Source organism: Pongo abelii, chromosome 11, assembly GCF_028885655.2.
Source record: "Pongo abelii isolate AG06213 chromosome 11, NHGRI_mPonAbe1-v2.0_pri, whole genome shotgun sequence".
Taxonomy (NCBI): Eukaryota; Metazoa; Chordata; class Mammalia; order Primates; family Hominidae; genus Pongo; species Pongo abelii.
In genome coordinates, this window is record NC_071996.2 from 74,588,038 (window position 1) to 74,615,897 (window position 27,860).

The 27,860-nt window shown below is 41.9% G+C and overlaps 2 protein-coding genes across 2 annotated transcripts in view; one reads left to right on the forward strand and one right to left on the reverse strand.

The window, feature by feature from the left end:
- The window catches only part of SLC25A12 (solute carrier family 25 member 12), a 231,256-nt gene extending 216,704 nt beyond the window's left edge, over positions 1-14,552 (reverse strand). The window contains exon 1 of the mRNA XM_063712448.1: positions 14,285-14,552. Coding sequence (XP_063568518.1) covers positions 14,285-14,302 — 18 coding nt within the window. The 5' untranslated portion in view covers positions 14,303-14,552. The remainder of the gene's footprint in view (positions 1-14,284) is intronic.
- Positions 14,174-27,860, forward strand: part of METAP1D (methionyl aminopeptidase type 1D, mitochondrial) — an 82,818-nt gene continuing 69,131 nt past the window's right edge. The window contains exon 1 of the mRNA XM_002812588.6: positions 14,174-14,615. Coding sequence (XP_002812634.2) covers positions 14,189-14,615 — 427 coding nt within the window. The 5' untranslated portion in view covers positions 14,174-14,188. The remainder of the gene's footprint in view (positions 14,616-27,860) is intronic.

The window sequence follows — 27,860 nt, forward strand, 5'->3', positions numbered from 1 at the left end:
CATCAATACCATCTAAACCAATTATCTTTCAAGATTTTTTTTGTATAAAAACCAGAAAGAAAATGTGATGCTGATTTTCCTATTCTTTTGTTTGTTTGTTTTGAGACGAAGTCTCTGCTGCCTAGGTTGGAATGCAGCTCACTGCAACCTCCGCCTCCCGGGTTCAAGTCATTCTCCTGCCTCAGCCTCCCAAGTAGCTGGGATTACAGCCCTGAGCCACCATGCCCAGCTAATTTTTGTATTTTTAGTAGAGACAGGGTTTCACCATGTTGGCCAGGCTGGTCTTGAACTTCTGACCTCAAATGATCTGCCCTCGGCCTCCCAAAGTGCTGGGATTACAGGTGTTGAGCCACTGTGCCTGGCCTCTTTTTCCCTGTCCTCTACAAATTACGTTTTCTCTACATATATTTCCTTCTGAGCATCAGGTTTTTCATCTGTAAAATTGAGGTTGTACTAGAATGATCTCTAGGCTCACTCCCTCCCTGTTCTAGGTTCTGTGCTTGTCGTTTTCATATCCTTTCTCCTTACCCTTATACTTTTATACTCAGATGTGGGTGTAGATGTGGTATATGTCTAAAATAAAACAGTTTTCTAAGTCACACAAGGATATTCATAGTTTATACGTGACATAGTTTGTGTGAGAAGGGAGGGAAAAAGGACTGTGTCCCTGATTGTCTCCAAATTGCTGGGGCACCAGTTTGTTGTACAAGAGCCTTGTCTAGGCTGGAAATCTATCAGACCTGATTGACTGCCATCTTTGCCTACTAGAGAAGAGCTGGCAGCAAAACCACCAAGGCCATATTTGATAATAAGATTAGAATCACACCTGAGAGGTCAACTGATTTAATTCCTTAAATTAATTCTTAAGTTCTTTTTCTTAGAATTTAAAAGCCAGTTTAACTATTAAATACTGATTTAATAAAGTACTCATAATACTTCCAAATAAAATTATTTTTGCATTTGTATATCTCTGTGTATATACTTGGAACATAGTAGTATATCTTTGTGCATGTATATATTTGTATCTGTGAAATCATTTCCTGGGAAATGTAGTTAACTGAGTTAAAGGATAAGAATATGTCTATGGCTCTATTACATAAACATGCCATATTTTGCAGAATCGTTGTTAAAATACTACCCGATGTGAATGTATATGCCAATTTTAACAGAATTTCAATGATGTGGGATGTTTGTTGTTTCCATAGATAAAATATCTTATTTACATTTATTTTACTGGGAAGGTTGAATTGTGTGTGCATGTATAAAATCTTTTCCTTGATATGAATTACCTGTTTTTTTAAAAAATGTAACTTTTGCAGTCTACACTGTCAATTTATAAATGGACAATAAATCCAGAGGCCACACTACAAGTAAGTGGCAAAGCCAGGAATATACACCAGGCTCCTCACTTCTACTCCATCTCATCTTCCATCAAGTAGGCCAGCCAAGTAAAGCATGCCAGCCCACTAGGCTGTTCTAAGAGGGACTTTTAGAGGAGCAAGTATTAAGAAAAGTATGTTTGGCCATGCACGGTGGCTAATGCCTGTAATCCCAACATTTTAGGAGGCCAAGGTGGCGGATTGCTTGAGGCCGGTAGTTCAAGACCAGCCTGGGCAACATGGCAAGCCCCCGTCTACGAAAAATTTAAAAATTGGGCTTGGTGGCCAACATAGAGAAACTCCATCTCTACTAAAAATAAAAAATAATTAGCTGGGCGTGGTGGCAGGCGCCTATAATCCCAACTACTTGGGAAGCTGAGGGAGGAGAATCGCTTGAACCTGGGAGGCGGAGGTTGCAATGAGCCGAGATTGCACCACTGCACTCCAGCCCAGGGAACAGTGTGAGACTCCATCTCAAAACAAAATGAAAAGAAAAATTAGGCTTGGTAGTGCACAACTGTGGTGGTGCAAGCCAGGCTACTTGGGAGGCTGAGGTGGGAGGATCGCTTGAGTTTAGGAGTTCAAGGTTGCAGTTAGCTATGTTCACACCACTGTACTCCAGCCTGGGTGACAAAGCCAGACTCTGTCCTCTAGAAAAAAAAAAAAAAAAAAAAAAAAAGCTGGACTTGGTGTCACATGCCTGTAGTCCCAGCTACTTGGGAGGCTGAGGCAGGAGGATAGCTTGAGCCCAGGAGTTCAAGACTAGCCTAAGCAACGTAGAGAGACCCCCATCTCTAAAAATAAGAAAAAAGTAAAAACAAAAAACCTTAAGAGTATATTTGATAGCAATGACTGAAATTATCAATGCCTCTTGAAATATAGCCTGAAGTTACTCTTCCTCTCAACATTTAATCTTCAACTTTTCTGTGTTCACATATGACTTTACATTTCTATTATAAATATTTCATTCTTGTTTTATGAGGTGTGGTGGAATTATACAGTGCATTTAGTTTACTCACTGAGTTGGGCAGAGCTGTGTTTACGTATATGTGATATTTCAATAGGAAGTATGCACATGGAAATAAAAAGCAACAGGGCATGCAGTGAAAATTTCCTCACTGCATTCCTCCAGAAACAACCAGTTATCAATATCTTGTGTATCTTTCAGAGATACATGCAAAAGGGAGCATGTATGTATATATATTTTTTATATACCATATGTATATGTGATGACCTACCACGTTTTCTAACTGCTTTTTTACTTTTATTTTGGGGATTATTTGAGCTATCTTGTTTAATGGCAGCATGGTATTCCATTGTGTGGATATATCATACGTTACTCTACCAGTAACATATTTATGTTGTTTCCAATATTTTCCTTTACAAACAATGCTGCAATGCCTATTGTATATGTGCTATGCATACATATACAAGTATACCAATAGATGAAAGTCCTAGAAGTCATGGACATTAGTCTAACCTCATTCTTACAGTGACTCTGCTACCTTTACAACAGTTAAAATTATCACCATAAGCTAAGGTTGTGGGAACTTTATAATGTCCCAATTTGAATAAACTCTATGCAAACAGGTGCATATTGGACTTATCCAACCATCTCTTTCATGGCTAGAAATTTGAATTACCTTTTTTTTGTTGTTGTTAGAGACGGTCTCACTCTGTCACCCAGGCTGGAGTGCAGTGGCATGATCTCGGCTCATTGCATCCTCAGCCCCTCCAAGTAGCTGGGACCACAGGCAAGTGCCACCAGGCCTGTCTAATTTTTATATATTTTTGTTGTTGTTGGTAGAGACAGGGTTTCACCATGTTGCCCAGGCTGGTCTCAAACTCCTGAGCTCAAGCGATCCACCCACCGTGGCCTCCCAAAATGGGATTACAGGCGTGAGCCACTGTGCCTGGCCTTATATTAAATGCACAATGATTTGAATGGTTAGGCATATGCACCTTTCTGTTTATTCCTTTAGTCTTGCTTAGCTCTTCTCAAACCTTTGCATCCTTAAGAATCACTGTATTTCCGGGTGTCTCAGCTTCAGTCCTACTGACATTTTGGGCCAGATAATTTTTTCTTGTGTGGGGCTGACCTATGTATTGTGGGATGTTTAACAGCATCCCTGGCTTCTACCCACTAAGATGCCAGTAGTGCCACCCCCACCACTAGTTGTGACAACCAAATATGTCTCTAGATATGTCCTGTGGGGAGCAAAATCATCCTTCGTTGAGAATCATTGTTCTATGGGACTGAATATCCATCTACTTTAAGCACTATTTTTAAAAATTATGTAACATATACTTAGTAAAAAAAAAAAATCAACGCAGTCATGGGCTTTCTAAGTAAAAATTAAAAATTTAAAATCTATGAAAGTATCTGATGAGAAATAAACTGCCCTCTCACACCGCCACCCAATTCACTTCTTTACAATTACTTTTACCAGTTTCTCTTTTATTCCCCAGAATTATCAGTCTACAAATGTCCATTTCTATTACAAACACAAATATTGATATACTACATGCAGTACTCCGAGTATCTTTTCCAGTTAATGCATATCTCTACCAGTACATGTTACTTCAGTTCTAAACACCTTAATTCTAAACAACTGTATAATATTCCATAGCTCGATGTCAATGTGACCCAATACTGTATTAAAGGACATTTAGGTTGTTTCCTATCTTCTACTACAAGCAATGCTGCAGCAAATAGGCTTTTGTATACACCATTTTGTATATTTGGGAGTGTGTATGTAGGATAAATAGTGACCAAATCACTGAGTGAAAAGGTATGGACATTGTACATTTTGGTAGATTTTGCACATATTTGAGACAGAAGGAAATTTTTTTTTTTTTTGAGACGGAGTCTTGCTCTGTCGCCCAGGCTGGAGTACAGTGGCACGATCTCGGCTCACTGCAAGCTCCGCCTCCTGGGTTCATGCCATTCTCCTGCCTCAGCCTCCCGAGTAGCTGGGACTACAGGTGTCCGCCACCACGCCCGGCTCATTTTTTGTATTTTTAGTAGAGACAGGGTTTCACCATGTTAGCCAGGATGGTCTCGATCTCCTGACTTCGTGATCCACCTGCCTTGGCCTCCCAAAGTGCTGGGATTACAGGCGTGAGCCACAGTGCCTGGCCAACGGAAGGAAATTTTGAATATGGACACAATTGGTAAGGAATTTTGTTAATTTTCATAGTTGTGATAGTGGTACTGTCATTATGTAGGACAATGTCTTTATTCCTGAGAGTCACATGCCTTAGCATTTAGGAGCAGAGTCATGACATTTGTAGCTTACATTCAAATGGTCCAGAAAAATATGTTTGTGTATTGGGGCGTGTATGTGTATGTGTGTGTGTGTGTATGTTTGTGTATACATATATAAAGCAAATGTGACAAAGTTTGTGAAAGTGTTGAATATAGGTGGAATTAAATACAGGTGTTCTCAGTATGGTTCTTTCAACCTGTATGACTGACTGATTGATTGACTGGCAAGGTCCTGGTCTGTCACCCAGGCTGGATTGCAGAGGTGCAATCTTGGCTCACTGCAACCTCCACCTCCTGGGCTCAAACGATCCTCCCACCTCAGCCTCCCAAATACCCAGGACCATAGGTGCACACTACAATGCCCAGCTAATTTTATATATACATATTTTTTGGGAGGTGGCGGAGGTATAAATGGAGTTTCGCCATGTTGCCTAGGTTAGTCTCGAACTCCTGAGCTCAAGCAATCAGCCTGCCTCAGCCTCCCAAAGTACTAGAATTACAGGTGTCAGCCATTCTGCCCGACCTTTTTAAGTGTTTAAAATAAAAACTGGGTAAGAAAAGACAATCACATATGAAAGAACAGTATGAAAAAGGAAAAATCAGCGAATAGAAAAGAGCTCTGAGAAATTAAAAATGATTGCTCTAACTCAAGCGGCAGAAAGACTGAGATATAAAGTTGAGGGAATTTCCCAGAACATCAAAAAGAGAGACAGAAAATATAAGAAAAAAAGAGAAAACAGAGGATCAGTGTGGGAAATTCAATAACCAATAATTTTCATTTCAGAGAGGAAGAGCAAACAGAACATAACCAAAGGAAGAGGATAATGCCTCAAAGTTGAAGAAACGAATCTTCAGACTATAAGAGCTCCCTGAAGTTTGAGCAGCGTTACTAACATTTACTGAGCACTTTCTATTGTCGGCTAAGCACTTGCATGAGTTATCTCAATTCTCATTAACAACCCTCTGAGGTACTTGGTATCCTCAAGTGAGGCCTAGGAAGGTTATCTTCACCAAGGTCACACAGCTAGTAAGTGGCAGAGCTGGAAATTTGGCCCATGCAATATGACTCACTTAGATTCTCAACCACTGTACCGCTACCACTTACCTAAAAAGAACGACTCACTTAGATTCTCAACCACTGTACCGCTACCACTTACCTAAAAAGATCGACTCACAGGCCAAATTATTAAGTTCAGAATCCACAGCATAAAATTAAGATCCTGAATGCTTTCACAGGGGAAAACACAGACAACCTGGGAGAGGAAGGGGGATTCAGCATTAGAGTTTATCAGCCATACTGCATGTTGAAAGATAATGGAACAATATCTTCAAAGCTCTGATGCTGAATTGTTTTGTTTGTTTGTTTCTGACACGGAGTCTTGCTCTGTCACCCAGGCTGCAGTACAGTGGCACAATCTCAGCTCATTACAACCTCCGCCTCCTCGGGTACAAGCGGTTCTCCTGCCTCAGCCTCCTGAGTAGCTGGGACTACAAGCGCACGCCACCATGCCTGGCTAATTTTTGTATTTTCAGTAGAGATGGGATTTTGCCATGTTGGCCAGGCTGGTCTTGAACTCCTGACCTCAGGTGATCCGCCTGCCTCAGCCTCCCAAAGTGCTGGGATTACAGGCATGAGCCACTGCACCCGACCTATTGCTTTTCATTGTAAACCTTTTTATAATTGTATGGTTATTTTTTCACTATATATGTCTTTGATATAAAAATCTGTTTAATATTACTACAGGTATATTGTTCTACCACTGAAGCTCCATATTACTGTCAAATAAAATAAAACTGTAAATCCAGGAAATTTTTAAAATAAAAGTTTACCTAAAGCAACCAAGTGGCACCTTTAAACAATGAAATCGTGCTCTGCCTGACTTCGACCAGGCAGAATTCACCAAAAGATAGTGAAGAGCTTTCTTTGGGGGGGAAAAAGAAAGCAATACTCAATTCTTTTCTTTGGAAACTGATTATCAAAGGAATCATAATTTACCATGTACTTTACCTGGTAAAAGACGAATCTGGAAAAAATTTGTTATCAAAGCAAATTGTCTCCATCTTTGATACACTGGTTTTATGAGTCAGTAGACACTGGATGTACAACCAAAGCTCTGAAAAACATACTTCATAATTTTTTGGGCTTCCCATTAACCCAGTGGAGAAATATAATGCAATAAAAGTATAATATCATCATTTAGGAATATCTGCTGAGCTCTTGTGTGTAAGACGCTGCAAGGAGTGCTGTACTAATGTAAAAAAAATGTTTTTAAAAACCTCCAGTGTTAAAATATATACAGGCTTGAAAGGGAATAAATCTTCTATAACCTCCCTGGGTCTCACTGTCTTTATCTTAAAATTAGAAGGGGTAGGGTTAGAGTTGGATTAGGTGATCTTGAAGCCGTTTCTAGTTCTTCAACCATATTCTCGCTCCTCCATCTTAATAAAAGACTAGTTGGAAAATGTGCTTTAGACTCAGTTCACCTGGACAGCTCGTTACATGTTTAATTAATAATTTTGGCAGGTGAATCTGTGCGGAAGTCTTGGGCTGGATGTGTGTGTTTGCCCGGCTCTCTGAATCCCCTTTTGTGAAGGCCGTGGTGCTACCACAGAGAGGCTTGTTTGCTGTCTGCTCCTAGAGCAGCTGCTGCTTTCTTCCTTTATCCTTTATCAAGCAAAAGAAAATGCAGTGATGTTTGTGTGTGCTTCAGATGAGGAGAATGCACTCCACACAGGTTATTCTCTGGGTTAAAGTGGATGGGGTGAGCACAGAGGAGCTCAGTTCAATGGGAAGACAGGTCATGGCAGCATCTGCCCCTCTTGTTTGTTTCAACAGTTTCAGTCTTGAATATAGAATGTGTTCAGTGAGAGGCGAGCAGAAGAAGTTAAAAAATGCACTACTGCTTAGTTTCTCAGCCAGTTTGGGGAGTGGAGGTGGAGAGCGGGAGGGAGAAAGGGACATACGGCTAGTTTTCTCTTTCTATTATTAAATCCCTTCTTATTTCATGATCTCCACTTAGAGAGTCTTACTGCAGAGTCGCTTTTGTGTAACTGCTAACTGACTAAGGAACACGATTGCATACTTATATGCAGGAAACGGCAAAATTACAAACATCTTCAACCTCTGATATTAGTGATCAAACTGCTTTCCATAGGCACTGGCCTCACACAGTCCTACAGGACCAAATATTTTAAACCAAAACCACTAAGAACATAACAGCAAACATAGAACCATAAATATAGCAAAAGAGTAAACAAAGATGGAAAAATATGGGAAGATAACCAATATCATCACTTCATGAGGGAAAGGGAAAAAAGCCACAAGAAAATAAGTAATTTTACAAGAGAGAGAAAAATAAAAGAAAGAAGAGAAACAGATGCAGAGCGAAGGCAAAAGGAAGAGAGAAGAATGCACAGTAGACTGCAATAAAGACATGAATAATATTGTGCATTCCTATGCTTTTGCGTGTGACTTGCCTAGTCTGCTGTCTTTTATTCTATATACCTGTGTGACTGGTTGTGATAAAAATGGGTATCTTCCCTTCGAAAGTCCAGCAAATAGTGCCGGGCACAGTGGCTCACGCCTGTAATCCCAGCACTTTGGAAGGCTAAGGTGGCAGCATCACTTGAGCCCAGGAGTTTGAGACCAGCCTAGGCAACATAGTGAGACCCAGTCTCTACAAAACATAGAAAAATTAGCCATGTGTGGTGGTGTGTGCCTGTAGTTCCAGCTACTCAGAAGGCTGAGGCAGGAGGATCACTTGACCCCAGAAGGTTGAGACTGCAGTAAGCCATGATCGTGCCACCACACTCCCGTGTGGGTGACAGATGAGACCCTGTCTCAAAAAAAAAAAAAAAAAAAAAAAAAAAAGTCCAGCAAATGAGTATAGGCATAGAAAAAAAGTCCAGATGAATGAATATACATCAATTTGTTAACAGTAATTACCTGACTGTGAGGGACTTCTATTTTCTTTTTTTTTTTTTTTTTTTTTTTTTTTTTTTTTTTTTTTTTTTTTTTTTATCTTTTTATTATTATTATTATTATTATTATACTTTAGGTTTTATGGTACATGTGCGCAATGTGCAGGTAAGTTACATATGTATACATGTGCCATGCTAGTGTCTATTTTCTATATTACACATTTCTCTCTTTTTTTTTTTTTGGAATGTTTTTCAAAGAGCACATATCTGAAGGAAGGAGATTAAATAGGTATAATTTCCTGGGAACTTAGATAATTAGAGTTCACCATTTTCCTCAGTTCCTGGCAGCCAGGGATGGCTACAATCTGTGACCCCTGGCATTGCTCCATGGGGCTTATAGTCAAGAGGGTACAATTTGGTCTTGTTTTATGGACAATCTTGTGAGCATGTTAGTCTCTTCCAATTCATTTCTTAAGAACGAATTGGAAAGCTGAGACTAATTCAAGGTCAGGGAAGCCTTGTCCCTCAAGCCTGCACAGTTAGTTTCCAATTTGTTTCTTGAGAATAAAGACAGTATCATATCTCCTTGGAGCTTAGAGTAGCACTTACATATTTATTGATTGGTTGATTGCTAGATTCGCTTGGGAATTTGTTGCCTTTTCCCTCTATTCTGAATGGAATCTTCATTCTCTGGAAGTGTATAGGCAGGAACTACCTTTCCAGGGATTGACAGTTTGGGAATGGATGGCAGCCTCTAATGGTTCACACTTTCATTTAGATTCCATGGGGCAATTGCACACTTCTGATTTAACCCAACACTCAGAGCCAGTCCCAAGACATCAGGTCAGGGAAGCCTTGTCCCTCAAGCCTGCACAGTTCCCAAGCCAACTCTGACCGAAGCAGGCAGTATTATCAGAAAGCTTTAATGCACCAGTGAGAAGGGTCTGGGACCATCTCCATGCTCTTCCCTGTAGCCGTCCCTTCCCTTCCCTCCCTCCCTCAGCTCCTGCCACGATTCTAGATGGGCTACTGCTCCAACAATGGATATGTTATTATGTTGGAGTGTTACTGCTGTTTTTACATCTCCTATAACATCTTTTAAGCCAAAGCATTGGACGAACTTGAAACGAATGCTAGCCAGACTGGGCCTGATATCAAAAACTCCCTTGGGGCAATGTTTTGGTCTTACCCTACAGTTAGGTTAGCCCTGTCTGGTCCCATTCTACTCTCCTTCCCTTGACAGACTGCTCAGGAGGTTGCAGCATGCTATTTGCTGAGCCCATTTGGATTATGCCTATAAATGGCTCTAGATCCCTGAAATCCTCAGAATTTCAGTATGGGAGAGGCTCAGGTAGGGCAATCCCATTAGGAAGGGGTGGGGCTTAAAGTATCATTTGCATAGGAATTATATGACTGGGAAAATGTCATTAGACAAATAAAAAATGAGAGTGGCAGGAGGATCACATGCAACTAACATCCTCCTCCTCTTGTCCTGGCTCCCTCTTGGCACTGCTAAAGATCAAGGAACAGGGCGCAAACAGCAAAGAGAAATCCACTTGATTTTCCACAACTGTCTCACATATGGCATTACTTTTCCTTGCAAAACATGGAATATTTACACATTTTCTCTAATAGTACTCTTAGATTACTCAGTAACATATTCATGATTGTCTTAAATGATTGGTATAGGAAACATGACATTCTGCCAGCAAGTTAGTTGAGAGTGCCCTAGAAACTGTCTGCCTGAACCTATAATCATTCAAACATAGACCCTAACTTTAGAGGGGCCCAATCAGCTACTAAGACAGATCTTTGTTGTACATGCAGCTTATGTTTATGCAGGACTCCTAGTTCCTGAAAAGAATGTTCATTTGACTTAAAATATGTAAACAAGTAGCATACCAACATATTAAAATTAGAGAAACTAGAGGACAAGATTGGAGATTCTTCTCCAACCACAGAGTTGCTAAGAAATGATCATGAAATCAAATCAAAAGGCTAACTTTACGGATTCAGATGGCAAAACAGAGGCAGGGCTGGGAAGCGAGAATGAGGCCCCTGGGTCTAGATGACGACTGCGCTGAAGCTGTGTGGTCCCAGGGTACCAGTTTCCCCCAGCAGCCACATTATATCAGTTAATCTTACAACATATTCATATAAAACAGCTTTTTATTAGAGATATGTAAGCACCTTGGCCCCTATTTCATGGTTTGTGCTCTTTCTTTCTTTCCTTCCTTCCTTCTTTCCTTCTTTCCTTCTTTCTTTCCTTGCTTCTTTCCTTCCTTCCTTCCTTCCTCCCTCCCTCCCTCTCTCTCTCTTTCTTTCTTTTGACAGAGTCTCACTCTGTTGCCCAGGCTGGATGGACTGCAGTGACGCCATCCCGGCCCACTGCAACCTCCGCCTCCAGGGTTTAAGCTATTCTCCCTGCCTCAGTCTCCCGAATAGCCGGGATTACAAGTGCCCTCCCCATACCCGGCTAATTTTTGCATCTTTTAGTAGAGATGGGGTTTCGCCATGTTGGCCAGACTGACCTTGAACTCCTGACCTCAGGTGATCTGCCCGCCTCGGCCTCTCAAAATGCTGGGATTACAGGTGTGAGCCACCACACTCGGCCTGTGTTTTCAAATATCTTATAGTAATCCTCATATATATATATATAAAAATCTAAACTTGTGAGACAAATTACAAGATGATGTTATTTACTATAAGACAAACATTTAAAAAAATTGTTTACTTCATGTCACATAATCCCTTAGAGCATTTAAAAATGCAAATATTCAATTAAAAATTCAATACATACATTACAGAACCTGCATAATTTAAATTTTATTACAAACTATATACAAATTTAGACAAACTCATGGTATAAGTCTATAATATTAAGTTCAAGAAGGAGGAAGGAAAAATGGGTTTTTCAAAAATATGCATATCGGAATTTATTTGATATATATCTTTTATAAATAAAAAGATTTTAAAAGATGTGAATAAGACATGATCTTTTGAAAATCAAGGTAAAGACCTATAAAATAATAATCACAATAAAAATATTTTAACATTCAAGAATGAATTTTTGGACATAAACTGAAGATATTAAGTTATCCTTTATTTCTTGAACCCTGGTTTTGAAAAGTTATTCAACTTTTTTTTTTTGAGACAGAGTCTTGCTCTGTTGCCCAGGCTACAGTGCAGTGGCACAATCACAGCTCACTGCAGCCTCAAACTCCTGGGCTCAAGCGCTCCTCCTGCCTCAGCCTCCCAAGTAGCTGGGACTATATGCATGTGCCACCACATCTAGCTAGTTTGTAAATTTTTTGTAGACATGGGGTCTCACTACGTTGCCCAGCCGGGTCTCCAACTCCTGGGCTCAAGCAATCCTCCTGCCTTGGCTTCCCAAAGTGTTGGAATTACAGGTGTGAGCCACTGCACCCGGCCGAATTATTCAATTTTTTATTCAAGAATCCTCAGTACAAAATCTGACTAATGGTGAGAATTCAAATCAGTGAAGTGCCATAATATAATTAACCTTCATTTCACAGATAGGAGCACGGACAGAAATGGAGTAGAGAAGTGACTCAGTAGCGGTTACTCATCTAAATAAAAGCACTCTAATGCTCAAGATCACAGAATGTTAAAATTGCAAGGGATCCTAGATATCAGTGATCTAGCCCTTTATCTTGTTGGTCACTATGTATATATCCCTTTTTTTTTTTTTGAGAGAATCTTCCTCTGTGGCACAGGCTGGAGTGCAGTGGCAGGATCTCGTCTCACTGTAAACTCTGCCTCCCAGGTTCAAGTGATTCTCCTGCCTTAGCCTCTGAGTAGCTGGGATTGCAGGCGTGCGCCACCACGCCTGGCTAATTTTTGTATTTTTAGTAGAGACAGGTTTCACCATGTTGCCCAAGCTGGTCTCGAATTCCTGGCCTCAAGTGATCTGCCTGCGTTCGCCTCCCAAAGTGCTGGGATTACAGGCATGAGCCACCACACCCAGCCTATATCCCATAAATTGATGGTTTTGGCGGACATGTGCTGGCAGCTTTTAACCCTTCTGCTGTGAGAAGGATGTGTATGAGAGAAGCCAGATCCAGGGTCAGTGGATGAGCTATCACCTGTGCAAGTTCATATTTGCTTCATTTCTAGCTCATCCCAGATATCTACCTTCCATGCCGAATTTATTGAGGATTTCCTCACTGGATTCCACTACTGCTGGTGCCACCTGGGTCCTCATAGTGTTTCCTTTTCCTTCTAGTTGTAGGGGAATAAAGCATTCATTTATTTTCCAAGGGTTGGCTGAGTTAAGTCACATGAACATGTGTTCTATTTCAGATGTGTTTGAAACTGGGCTTGATGCCTTAAGGAATAGGGACGTCTAGATTTCTTTTTTCTGCACACTTCTTAAGACTCTGTGGCCAGCTAACTCTCAGGCTCCTTTGCTGCACTCAGATTGCTGGCTTCAGCTATACAGAGGACAGATTTGCCACATTCAAAAATGCTCTCCCTGGAATTGAAATGAGTTTGCAAAAGGTAGGGCTTGAAGTAACCCATAGGAGTACATTTTATTCTCACTCTTGCGCATCTTATTTACCCTGATGGAAAGCATTATTTCTCTTTATCTTTCAAGGTGACCCAAAAGCATCCAAAACCAGGTTTCCAAGAATTATAGCATGTGTTCTCTAATGAAATGCCAACATTCACTCTCTTTAAAAGTAAAAATATCAAGATTATATAGTCATTAAAAAGAATAAGTTTGAACTAAATGTTCTAAGATTTGATGTCTATGATGAGTGGAATGGAAAAAGCAAGTCATATGATTCTATTTAAAATACTTACATTTGCCTGTGTGTAAAAGGCAAAGATCTCGATTGAGCACATGGTGGTTAACTGGGGAGTGGGACTGTGGTGTGTACAGAGGGCGAGGAAGGGGCTTGCACTTGTTCCTTATTTCTGAATTGTTCTGAATTGTCTAGATTATTCACTGAGTGTGTAGTGCTTAAAAATTAATTAGAAGACATCACACACATTCACCGAGAATCCTAATCAATCTTCACTGCATTTAAAGTCTGGAAATGGTTACATTCTCAGTTTGACTGGTTTCATGCAGTGTTCAGTTGCTTCACCTGACATTCCTCGGGTATCGGGTTCTGTGCCGGGCACGGAGGCTATTAAGATGAATAACACCTGATCCATAACAGGATGGCATCTACCCCAGAACACAGGTAAGAGAGACAGTGAATTTGGTAAAAATGGGCACCGTCATCAGTAGGCATACATCAGCTCCCTCATCTGATTCACAATTGGCCTTCTGTAGGCTTCATCTCTTGGCAATGCAATTGGCAGGCGTCATCCTTTTATACTTAAACTCCAAATTTAGGATTAAGACTCCAGTTAATACTGCCAAGCAGAAGGCGTCCTTGGAGAAAGAGAAGTCTCCTGAACATACCCCCTGGGGTACCTAGAATAGATTTTGCAGCGACACACAGATCCTGTGTTGTCTGGAGTCTCTGCTGAGTAATGTAGATTCTGGGACAGCAAAAGGGAAGCTGGTGACTTTGAACCAAATTTTACCTTTCAACTGAATCCAGGGGAATAATTTGCAACAGAGTGGCAGACGATACAAAGTGCTATGTTGAACACTAGATTGTGCTTTATTTTTTCCGCCCAACTTCACGTTTCCATGCACCAAAATGTTGATGCTATAAATATTGGATGCCACGCTTACCTGACAGGCTTCTTCCATCCCACCTGGGCGCGGGGGCTCAGAGCGAGCGCGCGAGCCGCGGCTGGAGCCCGCCTCTCGCGGCTGGAGAGGACTCAGCCGGCCGCGGGTTCTGCTGCTTGCCCGGGTGCCCTAGCCGCTTCCCAGCCAGTGCTCCCGCAGTCAGCCCCGCGCGCGCACGCGCGCTCCCCTCGGGCGGCCTCGGTGCCTCAGGGCTTCGGCAGGGCTGCGACTGGCCGGCTCCAGCGGGCGGGGCGGCGAGCGAGTGCTCGCGGCCACGTGACCGACGCCAACATGGCGGCGCCCAGCGGCGTCCACCTGCTCGTCCGCAGAGGTAAGCGCGTGGAGGACAGCCCGGTGAGGGTTCGCACGGTTGCTCACTAGGTACGCACCCGGATCCAAAGGGATGCGCACCCGCGCTCAGACTTCTCGGCGCACACGACTGTACTTTCAGTCTTTACGAACACACGCAGGCACACACGATGACACATTCACACACCACAGGAACACACGCACAAATTTGTTCACTGATCACCCGCCTAGACCACGTCACCACGTGGCATCTTTTCGCAATTACTCCTTGAGATTTGCGGGCCATTGTCTGAAGTTTTTTTCCCCAACTTCGGTTGTATCGTTAGTGTAACCAACATTTATTCTGTATGCCGAGCGAGGAAACCTATGGTAATTCTGAAATGCATCTGGACACCCGGTTCCCTTCCCTAGAGCTTTTATGCAGGCATGTCTTTTGGGGACTTGCAAAATGTGATGGTTTTCTTCCAGTGACTTAAGAAGATAAGAAAGGATGTCTGGGTAGTTCTAAGTAGGTTTTATCCTGCGTGAGTGTTGAGATTTTAGTAAATATACAAATGCCTTTGCAGCAGAATTGGGGAAATCTTTGTTGGATTTGAACTAGGTTCTGAATCTTTGTTGGAAAGAACTAGAAAGTTTTTCCAAGGATGAGGGAAGAGGAAAACTATCATATTTTGAGGAGCTACTTAAGTGTAAGTCATGTAGGAACAGTTTTGTGAGGCAAATATTATTTTTATAGTAACAACTACTGTTTATTAAGTGCCTTTTAAGTACACAATACTGTGTTAAGCGCCTTACATATGCTGGCTTCCTTTTAAAACTCAATGAATGAGACCCCCTCTCTACAAAAAATTTTAAAAATTAGTCGGGCGTGGTGGCACATGCGTGTAGTCTCAGCTATTCTGGCGGTTGAGGTGGTAGGATCGCTTGAGCCTGGGAGGTCGAGAGGCTGCAGTGAGCCGTGATCGTACCACTGCATTCCAGACTTGGCAATAGAGTCAGACCCTGTCTCAAAAACAAGAACAAAAACCCAGTGAGTTAGGAATTATTTTCTCTTTGCAGAAGGGAAAAGTAAGGCTAGAGAGGTTAAGTAACATGACTAAGGTCGCATAAATGGTAAGAGGCAGAATACTCATTGGAACATGACTCTAATTTTTTTTTTTTTTAAGACTCATTTCTCTGTACTGCATAACATGGTCACTCCATAGAAGTCAGTGTGTAAAGTTCAGCAGAGACAGTGCAGGATGAGTGTGTGCAAAAAGTGAAGAGAGCCCGGGCACGGTGGCTCACACCTGTAAACCCAGCACTTTGGGAGGCCGAGGCAGGTGGATCACTTGAGGTCAGGACCAGCCTGGCCAACATGGTGAAACCCCGTCTCTACTAATATATACAATTAGCTGGGCGTGGTGGCGCATGCCTGTAATGCCAGCTACTCGGGAGACTGAGGTAGGAGAATCGCTTTAACCCGGGAGGTGGAGGTTGCAGTGAGCTGAGATCGTACCACTACACTGTAGCCTGGGCGACAGAGCGAGACTCCGTCTCAGAAAAAAAATAAATAGATAAAAATAATAAAAAATAAGAAGTGAAGAGGAAGATATTTTTAGAGAGGAAGAAGGTTGGTAATCGAATAGACTTCAGTATTTCAGTGTTAGTGGAGATGAGAAAGGAGCCACAGGAAGATTTGAGGGGAGAGATGTGTATGGGGAAGGTGATGTAGCGAGCATTTTGGACTGGTTGCATGAAGGAATGGAGATCAGCATGCGAGTGTAGCCTTGTGAAAAGACAGCCAATTTACATCTCTCAAGATCTGTGTGCCAGGCTGCAAGGTGGCTAATGCCTGTAATATTACCCAGCACTTTGGGAGGCCAAGGCGGGCAGATCACTTGAGGCCAAGAGTTCAAGACCAGCCTGGCCAACATGGTGAAACCTGTCTCTACTAAAAATACAAAAATTAGCCAGGCGTGGTGGCACATGCTGGTAATCCCAGCTACTTGGGAGGTGGAGGTGGGAGGATCGCTTGAACTCAGGAGACGGAGGTTGTAGTGAGCTGCAAAAAAAAAAAAAAAAAAAAAAAATCTGGGTTCCAGTCCAAACTTTCTTTACTAATTACTTTTCTGTTTCCTCTTTTCACAAGAAATCATGGCTTTTAGACTTCATTTTTGTGTGCTTCAGGTAATGGTGAGAAGGATCTGAGGAGATAGTCAATGTAGAGGAGGAGCCAAAAAAAACCAACCTGAAAACATACATAGGTGTATATATATATACACCTATGCATGTATAAACGTATTTTTATATGTGTGTATATATGTATTAGGTTGGTACAAAAGTAATTGCAGTTTTAGAATCAATGACAAAAACTGCGATTACTTTGCACCAACTGTATATATAACATCTCTTTGCAGATTGCAGAAATAGCATTAATCTTTTCTTTCTTTTTGATCACTTATTATTTTGACAAATGGTGGTTTAGACAGTCTTGAGAAAATATATGGAAGTCAGGCCAAGTTATTGGTTCCTATAATCCATCCCACTGTATCCCAAAGTGTTGCAACAACCAAGAAGTGGATCCTCTGATTAGAGGAGAGAAGAAAAATGTGTCATCAGGAAGCTATTTTAATGATGGAGAAAGGGCCCCTTTTTGGACTATCCATAGCTAGTTTTAAATTGCAGAGAGGTTTTCCTGCTCCCCACCCCCAAGAATTGAAAATGAAGGGTAAATTCACGAAGACTCCTCTCCACTCTCTTCCTCCCTTTCACCCATCTAGATTTATGTAAAGCAATCCATTACAAGTCTTCATGTACCAGGATTTATCATCAGCATCTATGAGCATCACTTCTTCTTGAAATATAGGAAGACTTTTTTTTAACCTTTTAAAAAGGGCATGAGGTTTCTCTTGTGATGCCTCAACTCACTGTGGCTTTGGTCACAGTATACCCTGTATACAGTAGTTACCTAGCTCCTCTCACCATTTCTGCTCCTTACTAGATTATTAATTCTTGTTGAACAGAAGCTTTGTCTTATGTATCTTTCTGTCTTTATAAGCATAGTACCTGGCTCAAAGTTAAGCTCATTAAAAGTATACTGAATTGAGAGGCTGTTAAGATTTGTTCTCTTCCATCATGGTCTAAGGAGGGATGGGTAGAAACTATGAGTAGTGACATTGGAAAGAGGAAAAGACAGATCAGCCTCTTGGAACCAACAGAGAAGGTAACAAGGGCCTTTAAGGGACTAAAATACTCCCAAGTATTAGTGCTGGCAGGAAATCCCTTCCTCAGAGTACAGAATCCCTATCCTGGGGCCCCAGGAACTCTCTCCTATCTCAGTCTCACTCCCAGCCCTCGCTTCACTGGAATCCCAGGTCTAGCTCGGGCCACTAAGCAAGATCCCAGTGAATATGAAAAGGAACAAGGAAATCTCAGCTTGAATTGTAATAATCCCCATGTGTCAAGGGCATGACCAGGTAGAGGTAATTGGATCATGGGGATAGTTTCCCCCATTCTGTTCTTGTGATAATGAGTGAGTCTCAGGAGATCTGACAGTGTTATAAGCGTCTGGCATTTTCTCCTGCTTGCACTCATTCTCTCTCCTGCCACCCTGTGAAGAGGTGCCTTCTGCCATGATTATACCTTTCCTGAGGCCTCCCGAGCCATGCGGAACTGTGAGTCAATTAAACCCCTTTTCTTTATAAGTTACCCAGTCTCAGGAATTTCTTCATAGCAGTGTGAGAACAGACTAATACAGCAAGTAAGAGGGCATATTTTCTTTCTTTTTTTTTGAGACAGAGTCTCGCCCTGTAGCACAGGGTGAAGTGCAGTGGTGCGATCTTGGCTCACTGCAACCTCTGCCTCCCAGGTTCAAGTGATTCTCCTGCCTCAGCCTCCCGAGTAGCTGGGACAACAGGTACCCACCACCACGCCTGGCTAATTTTTGTATTTTTAAGTAGACACGGGGTTTTGCCATGTTGGCCAGGCTGGTCTCTCTTGAACTTCTGACTTCAAGTGATCCACCTGCCTCAGCCTCCCACAGTGCTGGGATTACAGGCGTGAACCACTGCACCTGGCCATTTACTTATTTTTAACAAATATAAAAAAATTTACAAGTACTTTTGTTCACTTGTGACTGTAAGGCCCTAGACTCCTCCACTGAGAATTGTGTTACCTTAGTGGTTTTTCAAAAATGTAATATCCAGACAGGGGAGGGGCTCTTATACATCATGAGTTAAGTACTTTAAACTTTTGCCAACTGCCCTGAGATCCTTGCTATCTTGTATAGCTTCTGCAGGAAAATGTCTGCTCAGTTTTGCCAAACCAACTTTTTTTTTTTTTTTTTTTAATTGAGATGGAGTCTTGCTCTGTTGCCCAGGCTGGAATGCAGTGGTGTGATCTTGGCCCACTGCAACTTCTGCCACCCAAATTCAAGTGATTCTTCTGCCTCAGCCTCTTGAGTAGAGGGAATTACAGGCATCTGCCGCCATGCCCGGCTAATTTTTGTATTTTTAGTAGAGACGGGGGTTTCGCCATGTTGGCCAGGCTGGTCTCGAACTCCTGACCTCTGGTGATGCACCTGCCTCGGCCTCCCAAAGTGCTGGGATTACAAGCATCAGCCACTGTGCCCAGCTGCCAAACCAACTTATAATTAAACTTTTTGGATGCAATTCATGGGTGATTTGGAAAATGCTAACATTCCTAAGTTTAGCTTCCTATTACTTAGACTACATTCCTGTTAACAACCAGAGAATGGAAATGGAGTTTTGCCGTATGACATCTTTTAACAAATACATTCCAATTCTATTATAATATGGCATGTTACTACACAGATTAAGAAATACTTACAGTGAAACCATGGCTGTAAAGTCCTAAGTGCTCCTAAATCCATACATACTTGTATGTGTTTTCCTCTATTTGAAACAGCTAGCTTGCCTTCGTTCCTTCCTTTTTTTTTTTTTTTTTTTTTTCAGGGTTTCACTCTGTCACGCAGGCTGGAGTGCAGTGGCACAATCACAGCTCACTGCAGCCTCAACTTCCTGGGCTCGACCAGTCCTCCCACCTCAACCTCCTGAGTGGCTAGGCACACACCACCACACCCAGCTAATTTTTTGTTTTTTTCATAAAGACAGGTTATCATCATGCTGCCCAGGCTGTGAAACAGTTTTCTTTCTTTCTTATTTATTTATTTTATGTTTTATTTCAATAGCTTTTGGGGTACAGGTAGTTTTTCGTTACATGGATGAATACTTTAGAGGTGAATTCTGAGATTTTAGTGCACCTATCACCCAAGCAGTGTACATTGTACCCAATATGTTTTCTTTTATCCTTCACCCCCGCATCCCTAGAGTTCATTATATGGCTCTGTATGTTTTTGCATCCTCATAGCTTAGCTCCCACTTATAAGTGAGAATATACAGTATTTGGTTTTCTTTTCCTGAGTTACTTCACTTAGAATAATGGCCTCCAGTTCCATCCAAGTTGCTATAAAAGACATTATTTTGTTCCTTTTTATTCTGAGTAGTATTCCATGGTGTCTGTATTTTATTTATTTATATATATATATATCTTTTATTATATATATATATCTTTTATTATATATATATATCTTTTATTATATATATATATATATATATATATATCTTTTTTTTTTTTTTTTGAGTCAGAGTCTCTCTGTCACCCAGGCTGGAGTGCAGTGGTGCAGTCTCGGCTCACTGCAACCTCCGCCTCCCGGGTTCAAGCAATTCTCCTGCCTTAGCCTCCTGAATAGCTGGGACTACAGGCACCCGCCACCATGCCCAGCTAATTTTTGTATTTTTTTGTAGAGGCGGGATTTCACCATGTTGGCCAGGCTGATCTCAAACTCCTGACCTCAAATGATCCACCCACCTCAGCCTCCCAAAGTGCTGGGATTACAGGCATAAGCTACCATGTATACCACATTTTATTTATCTACTCATTGGTTGATGTGAAACAGCTTTCTGTACTACAAATAGTTCCTGTCACCCATTGAAATTATGAAATTTCAATGTATACTACAGGACATATAGACCCTCAGTGATGAATGCTTTGCAGTCATTAAAAAAAAAAAAATTGACCTGCATTTGTTGGTATGGAATGATGTCCACAAAATACATTATTATGGAAAAGCAAGTTATAAAACAATATAAGCTACTCACATTTTGTAAATAAAGTATTAATATTTCTGTATATGTGTATACATGTGTCTAAGTGTATATAACATGTATACACACAGAGAGAGTATGACATACAACTAGATATTTATAGTTTCTTTTTGTTTTTTTTTTTTGAGACGAAGTCTCGCTCTGTCACCCCGGCTGGAGTGCAATGGCGCGATCTCGGCTCACTGCAAGCTCCGCCTCCCAGGTTCGTGCCATTCTCCTGCCTCAGCCTCCTGAGTAGCTGGGACTACAGGCACCTGCCACCACGCCCAGCTAATTTTTTGTATTTTTAGTAGAGATGGGGTTTCGCCGTGTTAGCCAGGCTGGTCTCCATCTCCTGACCTCGTGATCCGCCTGCCTTGGCCTCCCAAAGTGCTGGGATTACAGGTGTGAGCCACTGCGCCTGGCCAATATTTATAGTTTCTATGAAATACCCACTTTCCTCAAGCATTAGAAATCCATAAAAATCAGTGTGGATGCTACATATCTTAGGGAACTTGGCAAAGATGGGCGAAGTATAATGTGTATGCAGAGCTTCATTTGAACAACATCTTGTTTTATAGCTGAAACAGCTTGTTCTTGTGGAGACTGAATTTTCTTTTTTAGCTTTTGAACATGGAGACAGTTAAACATAATGCAAAAGTAGAGAGAATAGTACAATGAACTCCCACGTAGCCATCATCTAGTTACAATAGTCATCAACCTATGGCCACTATTGTTACATCTATACTCCCAGTTACTTTGCCTCCCCACAGGTGGATTATTTTGAAGCACATTCCAGATATATTCTTTCGTCTGTAGATTTTTTACCATGTATCTCTAAAAGATAGGGAGCCATTTTTTTTCTTCTTACGTTGTACATATCAGTTCTAGAATTTGCATTATAATTTCCATTTCTCTGTTGAGATTTCCCACCTGTTCACTCATTATGTTCATCTTTTCCTTTGAGTACTTGAACATACATATTTATAACAGCTTTTTAAAAGTCTGTTAATTCTGTTATTGGGTCCCCTCAGAGTCTGTTTCTGTTTTGTTGACTGCTTTTTTTTTTTTTTTACTGTACATTACATTTTCCTGCTGCTTCCCATGTCATGTAATTTTTTTTTTTTTAGAGAAGGGCCTTGTTCTGTCACCCAGGCTGGAGTGCAGTGGCGCAGTCATAGCTCACTGCAACCTCAAACTCCTGGGCTCAAGCAATCCTCCTGCCTCAGCCTTCCAAGTAGCTGGGACTATAGGCGCACACCACCATGTCTGGCTAATCATGTAATACGTAATTTTATAAGTGGCATGACAGATAATATCTTGGTGGAGATTATGTTGTTTTTCTTTAACATATGTTTCAAAGAACTGCCAGGCAATTTGTTAAATCTGTTTGATTCTTTCAGGCTTGGTTTTTATTCTCTGTTAGGATGGATCTATTTGTGTTTTGCTGTTTGTTCTAGGGGGTGGCTGACGCCAGTGTGGGCTCATGTGTTGTATTGTTTTCTTTTAAGGTTCATGGTCCTGCATTGCCTAATATCCAGTGCCAAGATATAGTTGCTTCACATATTTTGTCTAATTGGTTAAGACAGGTGGGAATTCTAGTACCAGTTATGCTGGAATGGATGGAAAAGGATATTAATTTTGCTTTTTTTGAGACAGAGTCTCTGTTGCCCAGGCTGGAGTGCAGTGGCGCATTCTCAGCTCACTGCAACCTTCTTCTCCTGGGTTCAAGCAGTTCTCCTGCCTCAGCCTCCTGTGTAGCTGAGATTACAGGCGCGTGCCACGACACCCGGCTGATTTTTGTATTTTTAGTAGAGACGGGGTTTCACCATGTTGGCCAGGCTGGTCTCCAACTCCTGATCTCAAGTGATCCACCTCGGCCTCCCGAAGTGCTGGGATTACAGGCATGAGCCACCGCGCCTAGCCGGATATTATTATTTTTTTTAATCTATAAGTTTACTTTCCCTTTTTTTTTTTGAAAATTATTTGTTGAAGCAACTGGTTAGCCTATTGGTTCTGTGGAGCTTTGCATTTTGTGGATTTTGCTGATTGTATTATATTCCACAGGGCTTGTTGAAGATGTTCCTCTATAAAATGGTAATTAGATCCAAGGCCTGACTTAAGTTAGACATTTTTTGGTACAAGTACTTCATAGTGGTGTTGCTGGAGACATTGTGGCCTGGAGACATTGGAGACATTAGTGGCCATTGGCAATCATGACCTGGCTCATTAGGAGTTTACAAATGACAATATTTTAATTACTCCTTCTTTATTTATCAGCTAGAAAACATCTACAAAGAGAAACTTTCTCATCAAGTATTTCATCACCCTGACAGGCCCTGTCCCAGCAAGGAAGGTTAAATGGTTTGTTCTCTTTATTTATCAGTTTTTGAAATACCATCGTCCCCCGCTTATCCAATGGGAGTATGTTCCCAGACCCCCAGTGGATGTCTGAAGCCACAGATGGTACTGAACCCTGCATGGTGCTGTACTATGCTTTTTCCTATACACACATTTCTGTGGTAAGGTTTAATTTATAAATTAGGCAGAGTATGAAATTAACAACAATCACTTAAAATAGAACAATTTTAACAATATACTGTAATAAAAGTTAGGTGAATGTGGCCTTTCTCTCAAAATATCTTTTTGCACTGTGCTCACCCCTTTTTTTTAATGATGATGTGAGATGATAAAATGCTTACGTGATGAAGTGAGGTGAATGAGAAGGCATTGTGATGTAGTTTTAGACTACATGTCTGAAGGAGAATTATCTGCTTCAGGTGATCCTGGATCACTAAGCCATGACATGATGTCAGAAGCAGAGGATGTGGATGACTAATGGGTTGCTAGCGTGCAGGGTGTGGACCTGCTGACAAAAGGGAGGATTCATGTCCTGAGCAGAAGGGAGTGGGCCAGTGTGAGATTTCATCACGCTGTGCAGAACAGTGTGTTTGTGAATTGTTTATTTCTGGAATTTTCTTTCTTTTTTTTTTTTTTGAGACAGAGTCTCGCTGTATCTCTTAGGCTGGAGTGCAGTGGCGCCATCTCTGCTCACTGCAAACTCCGCCTCCCGGGTTCCCGCCATTCTCCTGCCTCAGCCTCCCGAGTAGCTGGGACCACAGGCGCCCGCCGCCGCGCCAGGCTAATTTTTTTTGCATTTTTTAGTAGCGACGGGGTTTCACCATGTTAGCCAGGATGGTCTCGATCTCCTGACCTCGTGATCTGCCCACCTCGGCCTCCCAAAGTGCTGGGATTACAGGCGTGAGCCACCGCGCCCGGCCTGGAATTTTCTATTTAATATTTTTAGACCTTGATTGACCTTGGATAACTGAAACTCTTATCTAAGAGGAGACTACCATAACAGGTTTATCCTCCAAAAGTGACTAATAAATTTTTGTTTTGGGTCATTATATGGGTTAATTTTTTTTATATGGGTTTATTTTTAATTGTGTATCTACTTTAATTTTCTGAAAGTATATGAAACGTCATGGAGCGTTGAAATTGTGAGGCAGGATTGCAAGATTCAAGATAGAAGAGCTATTGACAGAAGTAGCATTTCTAACATGTGGAATTTAAGAAATTCTTAGCATACCTTAATGTTAGAGTGGAAGACTGTAGGGTAAGAGAGGATTAACAAAAAAGTGAGATGGTGTCTCCATTTTAATCTGCTGCTGGTGCATTCTGAATGTATTGGAGAGGGAAAGCCATTGCAGTCAGTTAGAAGACAGTGCAGAAACAGAAGGACCTGAACTAGGGTAATGACTGCAGGATGGAAAGGGAGAGATGGATGCCAAGGAAATGGTACAGAGGAGAAACCATCATGACCTGGTGGTTTGCTGGAAAGGAGACCCGAGGAAGGGAAGGGGCCATCAAAGCAGAAAAGGAGGAGTTGGCAGAAACAGAGAACTTAGTAGGGAAAAGAGTCTCTAAGATGAAATTGCAGGATGACTAAGTATCAGTGAATTTGGCCACTAGGGATGATGGCGGCTTGGAGCAAAATTTAGCAGTAGAAGGAGCTTGTGAAAAGTGACAGTTGGTGGTGGTTGTAGAGAATTGTGGAGGGGTTTTTGGTCCCTTCTTTTTTTTTTTTTTTTTTTGAGACAGGGTCTCACTTTGTCACCCAGGCTGGAGTGCAGTGGCGCAATCTCAACTCACTGCAGCCTCGACCTCCCAGGCCCAAGTGATCCTTCCACCTCAGCCCCCCAAGTAGTTGGGACTACAGGCGCACACCACCACACCCGGCTAATTTTTTGCATTTTTTGTAGAGATGGGGTTTCACCATGTTGCCCAGGCTGGCTTTGAACTCCTGAGCTCAAGTGATTGATCAGCCCGCCTTGGCCTCCCAGAGTACTAGGATTATAGGTGTGAGCCACTGCACCCAGCCCTTTTTTTTTTTTTTTTAAACAACTTTTTTCCTTCTTTCCTTCCTTCCTCTTTTTTTTTTTTTTTTAACAGAGTCTCGCTCTGTCGCCCATGCTAGAGGACAGTGGTGCAATCTCAGCTCACTGCAACCTGTGCCTCCGGGTTCAAGTGATTCTCCTGCCTCAGCCCCCCGAGTAGCTGAGATTGTAGGCGTGTGCCACCTTGCCTGGCTAGTTTTTGTATTTTTAGTGAGAGACAGGGTTTCGCCATGTTGGCCAGGCTGGTCTTGAACTCCTGGCTTCAAGTGATTCACCTGCCCAATGTTTGTTTTTTTTTTTTTTGAGATGAAGTCTCTGATCTTTCACCCAGGCTGGAATGCAGTGGCATGATCTCGATCTCCGCTCACTGCAACCTCTGCCTCCCAGGTTCAAGCGATTGTCTTGCCTCGGCCTCACGAGTGGCTGGGATTACAGGTACATGCCACCACACCTGGCCAACTTGTATTTTTAGTAGAGGTGGGGTTTCACCATGTTGGCCAGGCTGGTCTCGAACTCCTGACCTCAAGTGATCTGCCTGCCTCAGTCTCCCATAGTGCTGGGATTACAGGCGTGAGCCACCGCGCTCAGCCTGCCTGTTCAATCTTAACAGCTTTTTTGAGATATAATTCACAGTCCATACAGTTCACCTATTTAAGGTGTATAATTCAGTGATTTTTTAGTATATTCAGAGTTGTGCAAGCATCACCACAATCAGTTTTACATTTTTATCACCCCAAAGAGAAACCTCTTACCCATTAGCAGTCACTCCCCAATCTGCCCATCCCCTCATCCTTAAGCAACCACTAATCTTTCTGTTTCTTTTTTTTTTTTTTTTTTTGAGATGGATCTCGCTCTTGTTGCCCAGGCTGGAGTGCAGTGGCACGATCTCGGCTCACTGCAAGCTCCGCCTCCCAGGTTCACGCCATTCTCCTGCCTCAGCCTCCAGAGTAGCTGGGACTACAGGCGCCCGCCACCACGCCCAGCTAATTTTTTGTATTTTAAGTAGAGACGGGCTTTCACTGTGTTAGTCAGGATGGTCTCGATCTCCTGACCTCATGATCCTCCTGCCTCGGCCACCCAAAGTGCTGGGATTACAAGCGTGAGCCACTGCGCCCGGCCTAATCTTTCTGTTTCCATAGATTTGCCTCTCCTGGACATTTCATATAATGGAATCATACAACATGCAGTCTTTTGTGACTGGCTTCTTTCATTTAGCATGATGTTTTCATGGTTCATCCCTATTGTGGCATGTGTCAGTTTATTGCTGTATAATATGCCACTGTACGGATATATCACATTTTGTTTATCCATTCACCAGTTTGTGGACATTTGGGTCATTTCTACTTTTTAGTTCTTATGAATAATGCTACTATGAATACTTGTGTATGTGTTTTTGTGCGGACATATATTTTGTTTTGGTTTTGAAATAGGCTATGTTTAGATGCAGAGGGAAGCAAAGAAACTGGTAAGGATGTGGTAAAATTACCATATCCACAAGACAACGTTTATTAAGTACTGAAATATTCCTTTATGAAAGTTAACTTTTGTCATCCCTTTTATCTTTCACATTTGGAGTCTATATATCACAACCTTGTTTTTCCTTTGAGTCAGCATTGTGATCATTCTGGACATGGGGCCCCACACACCCTGTCTCTGTCATCAGTAAGATTATGATTAAGATCAAATAGAAATAGGTCAGGAGAGAAAAGAGCTCCCTGGCCTTATTCTCCTCAAACTAGCTGATGCTCCTGAATACCAACCTCTTTAAGAATTGATATTTCAAAGGACAACTCTTCTCTGTCGTCTTCTGTCCTCTCTCCCCTACTTTATGCTCTGTGCATAGCAGCTGTTCAGGACATCGCCTGAGCGCAGGGGCACTGCAATCAGAAAAGCGAGTGAGGGACACAGCAGGAGAAGGCTGTTCTGGGGCCAGTGAGTGGGAGACAGGACAAACAGCTAGATAGCGGTGTGATGGCTTCACCATGGGGTGAAGCATGGGGTAGATTATCAATTACCTAGATTTAAAAAAGAGAGCCCTTGAACACCTCTGTCACTGGTCACTTTTACCAAAGCCTTCTAACTCAATGGAAGGAGACGCTGCGCTTTAAAGAAAAATCACAGCTGCAGAAGAGACTCTTGCAAAGCCAGTTTTAGTGGCTTAGTATTTTGGGGTAGCTTGTTTCATGAGGGTCAGATTAATTTTCTAATGCTGTTTTCTACCTTAATGTTACTGCTTTAATCATTAGAATACCACCAGTTCCTTCAGGCAATAGGAAGCTATTGAAGATTTAATGAGATTCATACTGCTTATGCTTAAATGTTGATGACTTCCTGCATGCATATTAATCATTCGTGACCTTGATCTCAAATTCCTTCCCGGTACAAATTCTCATTAAACATACCTACTAGATCTCCTAGTGTTCACTGAATACCTGGTTTGTTTCCAAAAGTACATAAAAGAACATTAAGTCTCACGTTCGGTATGTGTCAAATGTTCAGTACCCTTGTCTGATTTGTTTTCCAATTCTTATTGTGACTGTAAATCTGGAGAATTTAGGGGAAGAAAAATCAGTAACTCTTAACAGGGGATTTAGCCTAGTTTACAAGAGTATATGATCTGTGCAGCAGACCTTGAACACGGCTAATTGCTTGTCTAGGTCAGTATGTCCAACTGGCAACTCTCAGAGCCCATCCAGGCCACAGAGCATTTCCGGGTGGCTT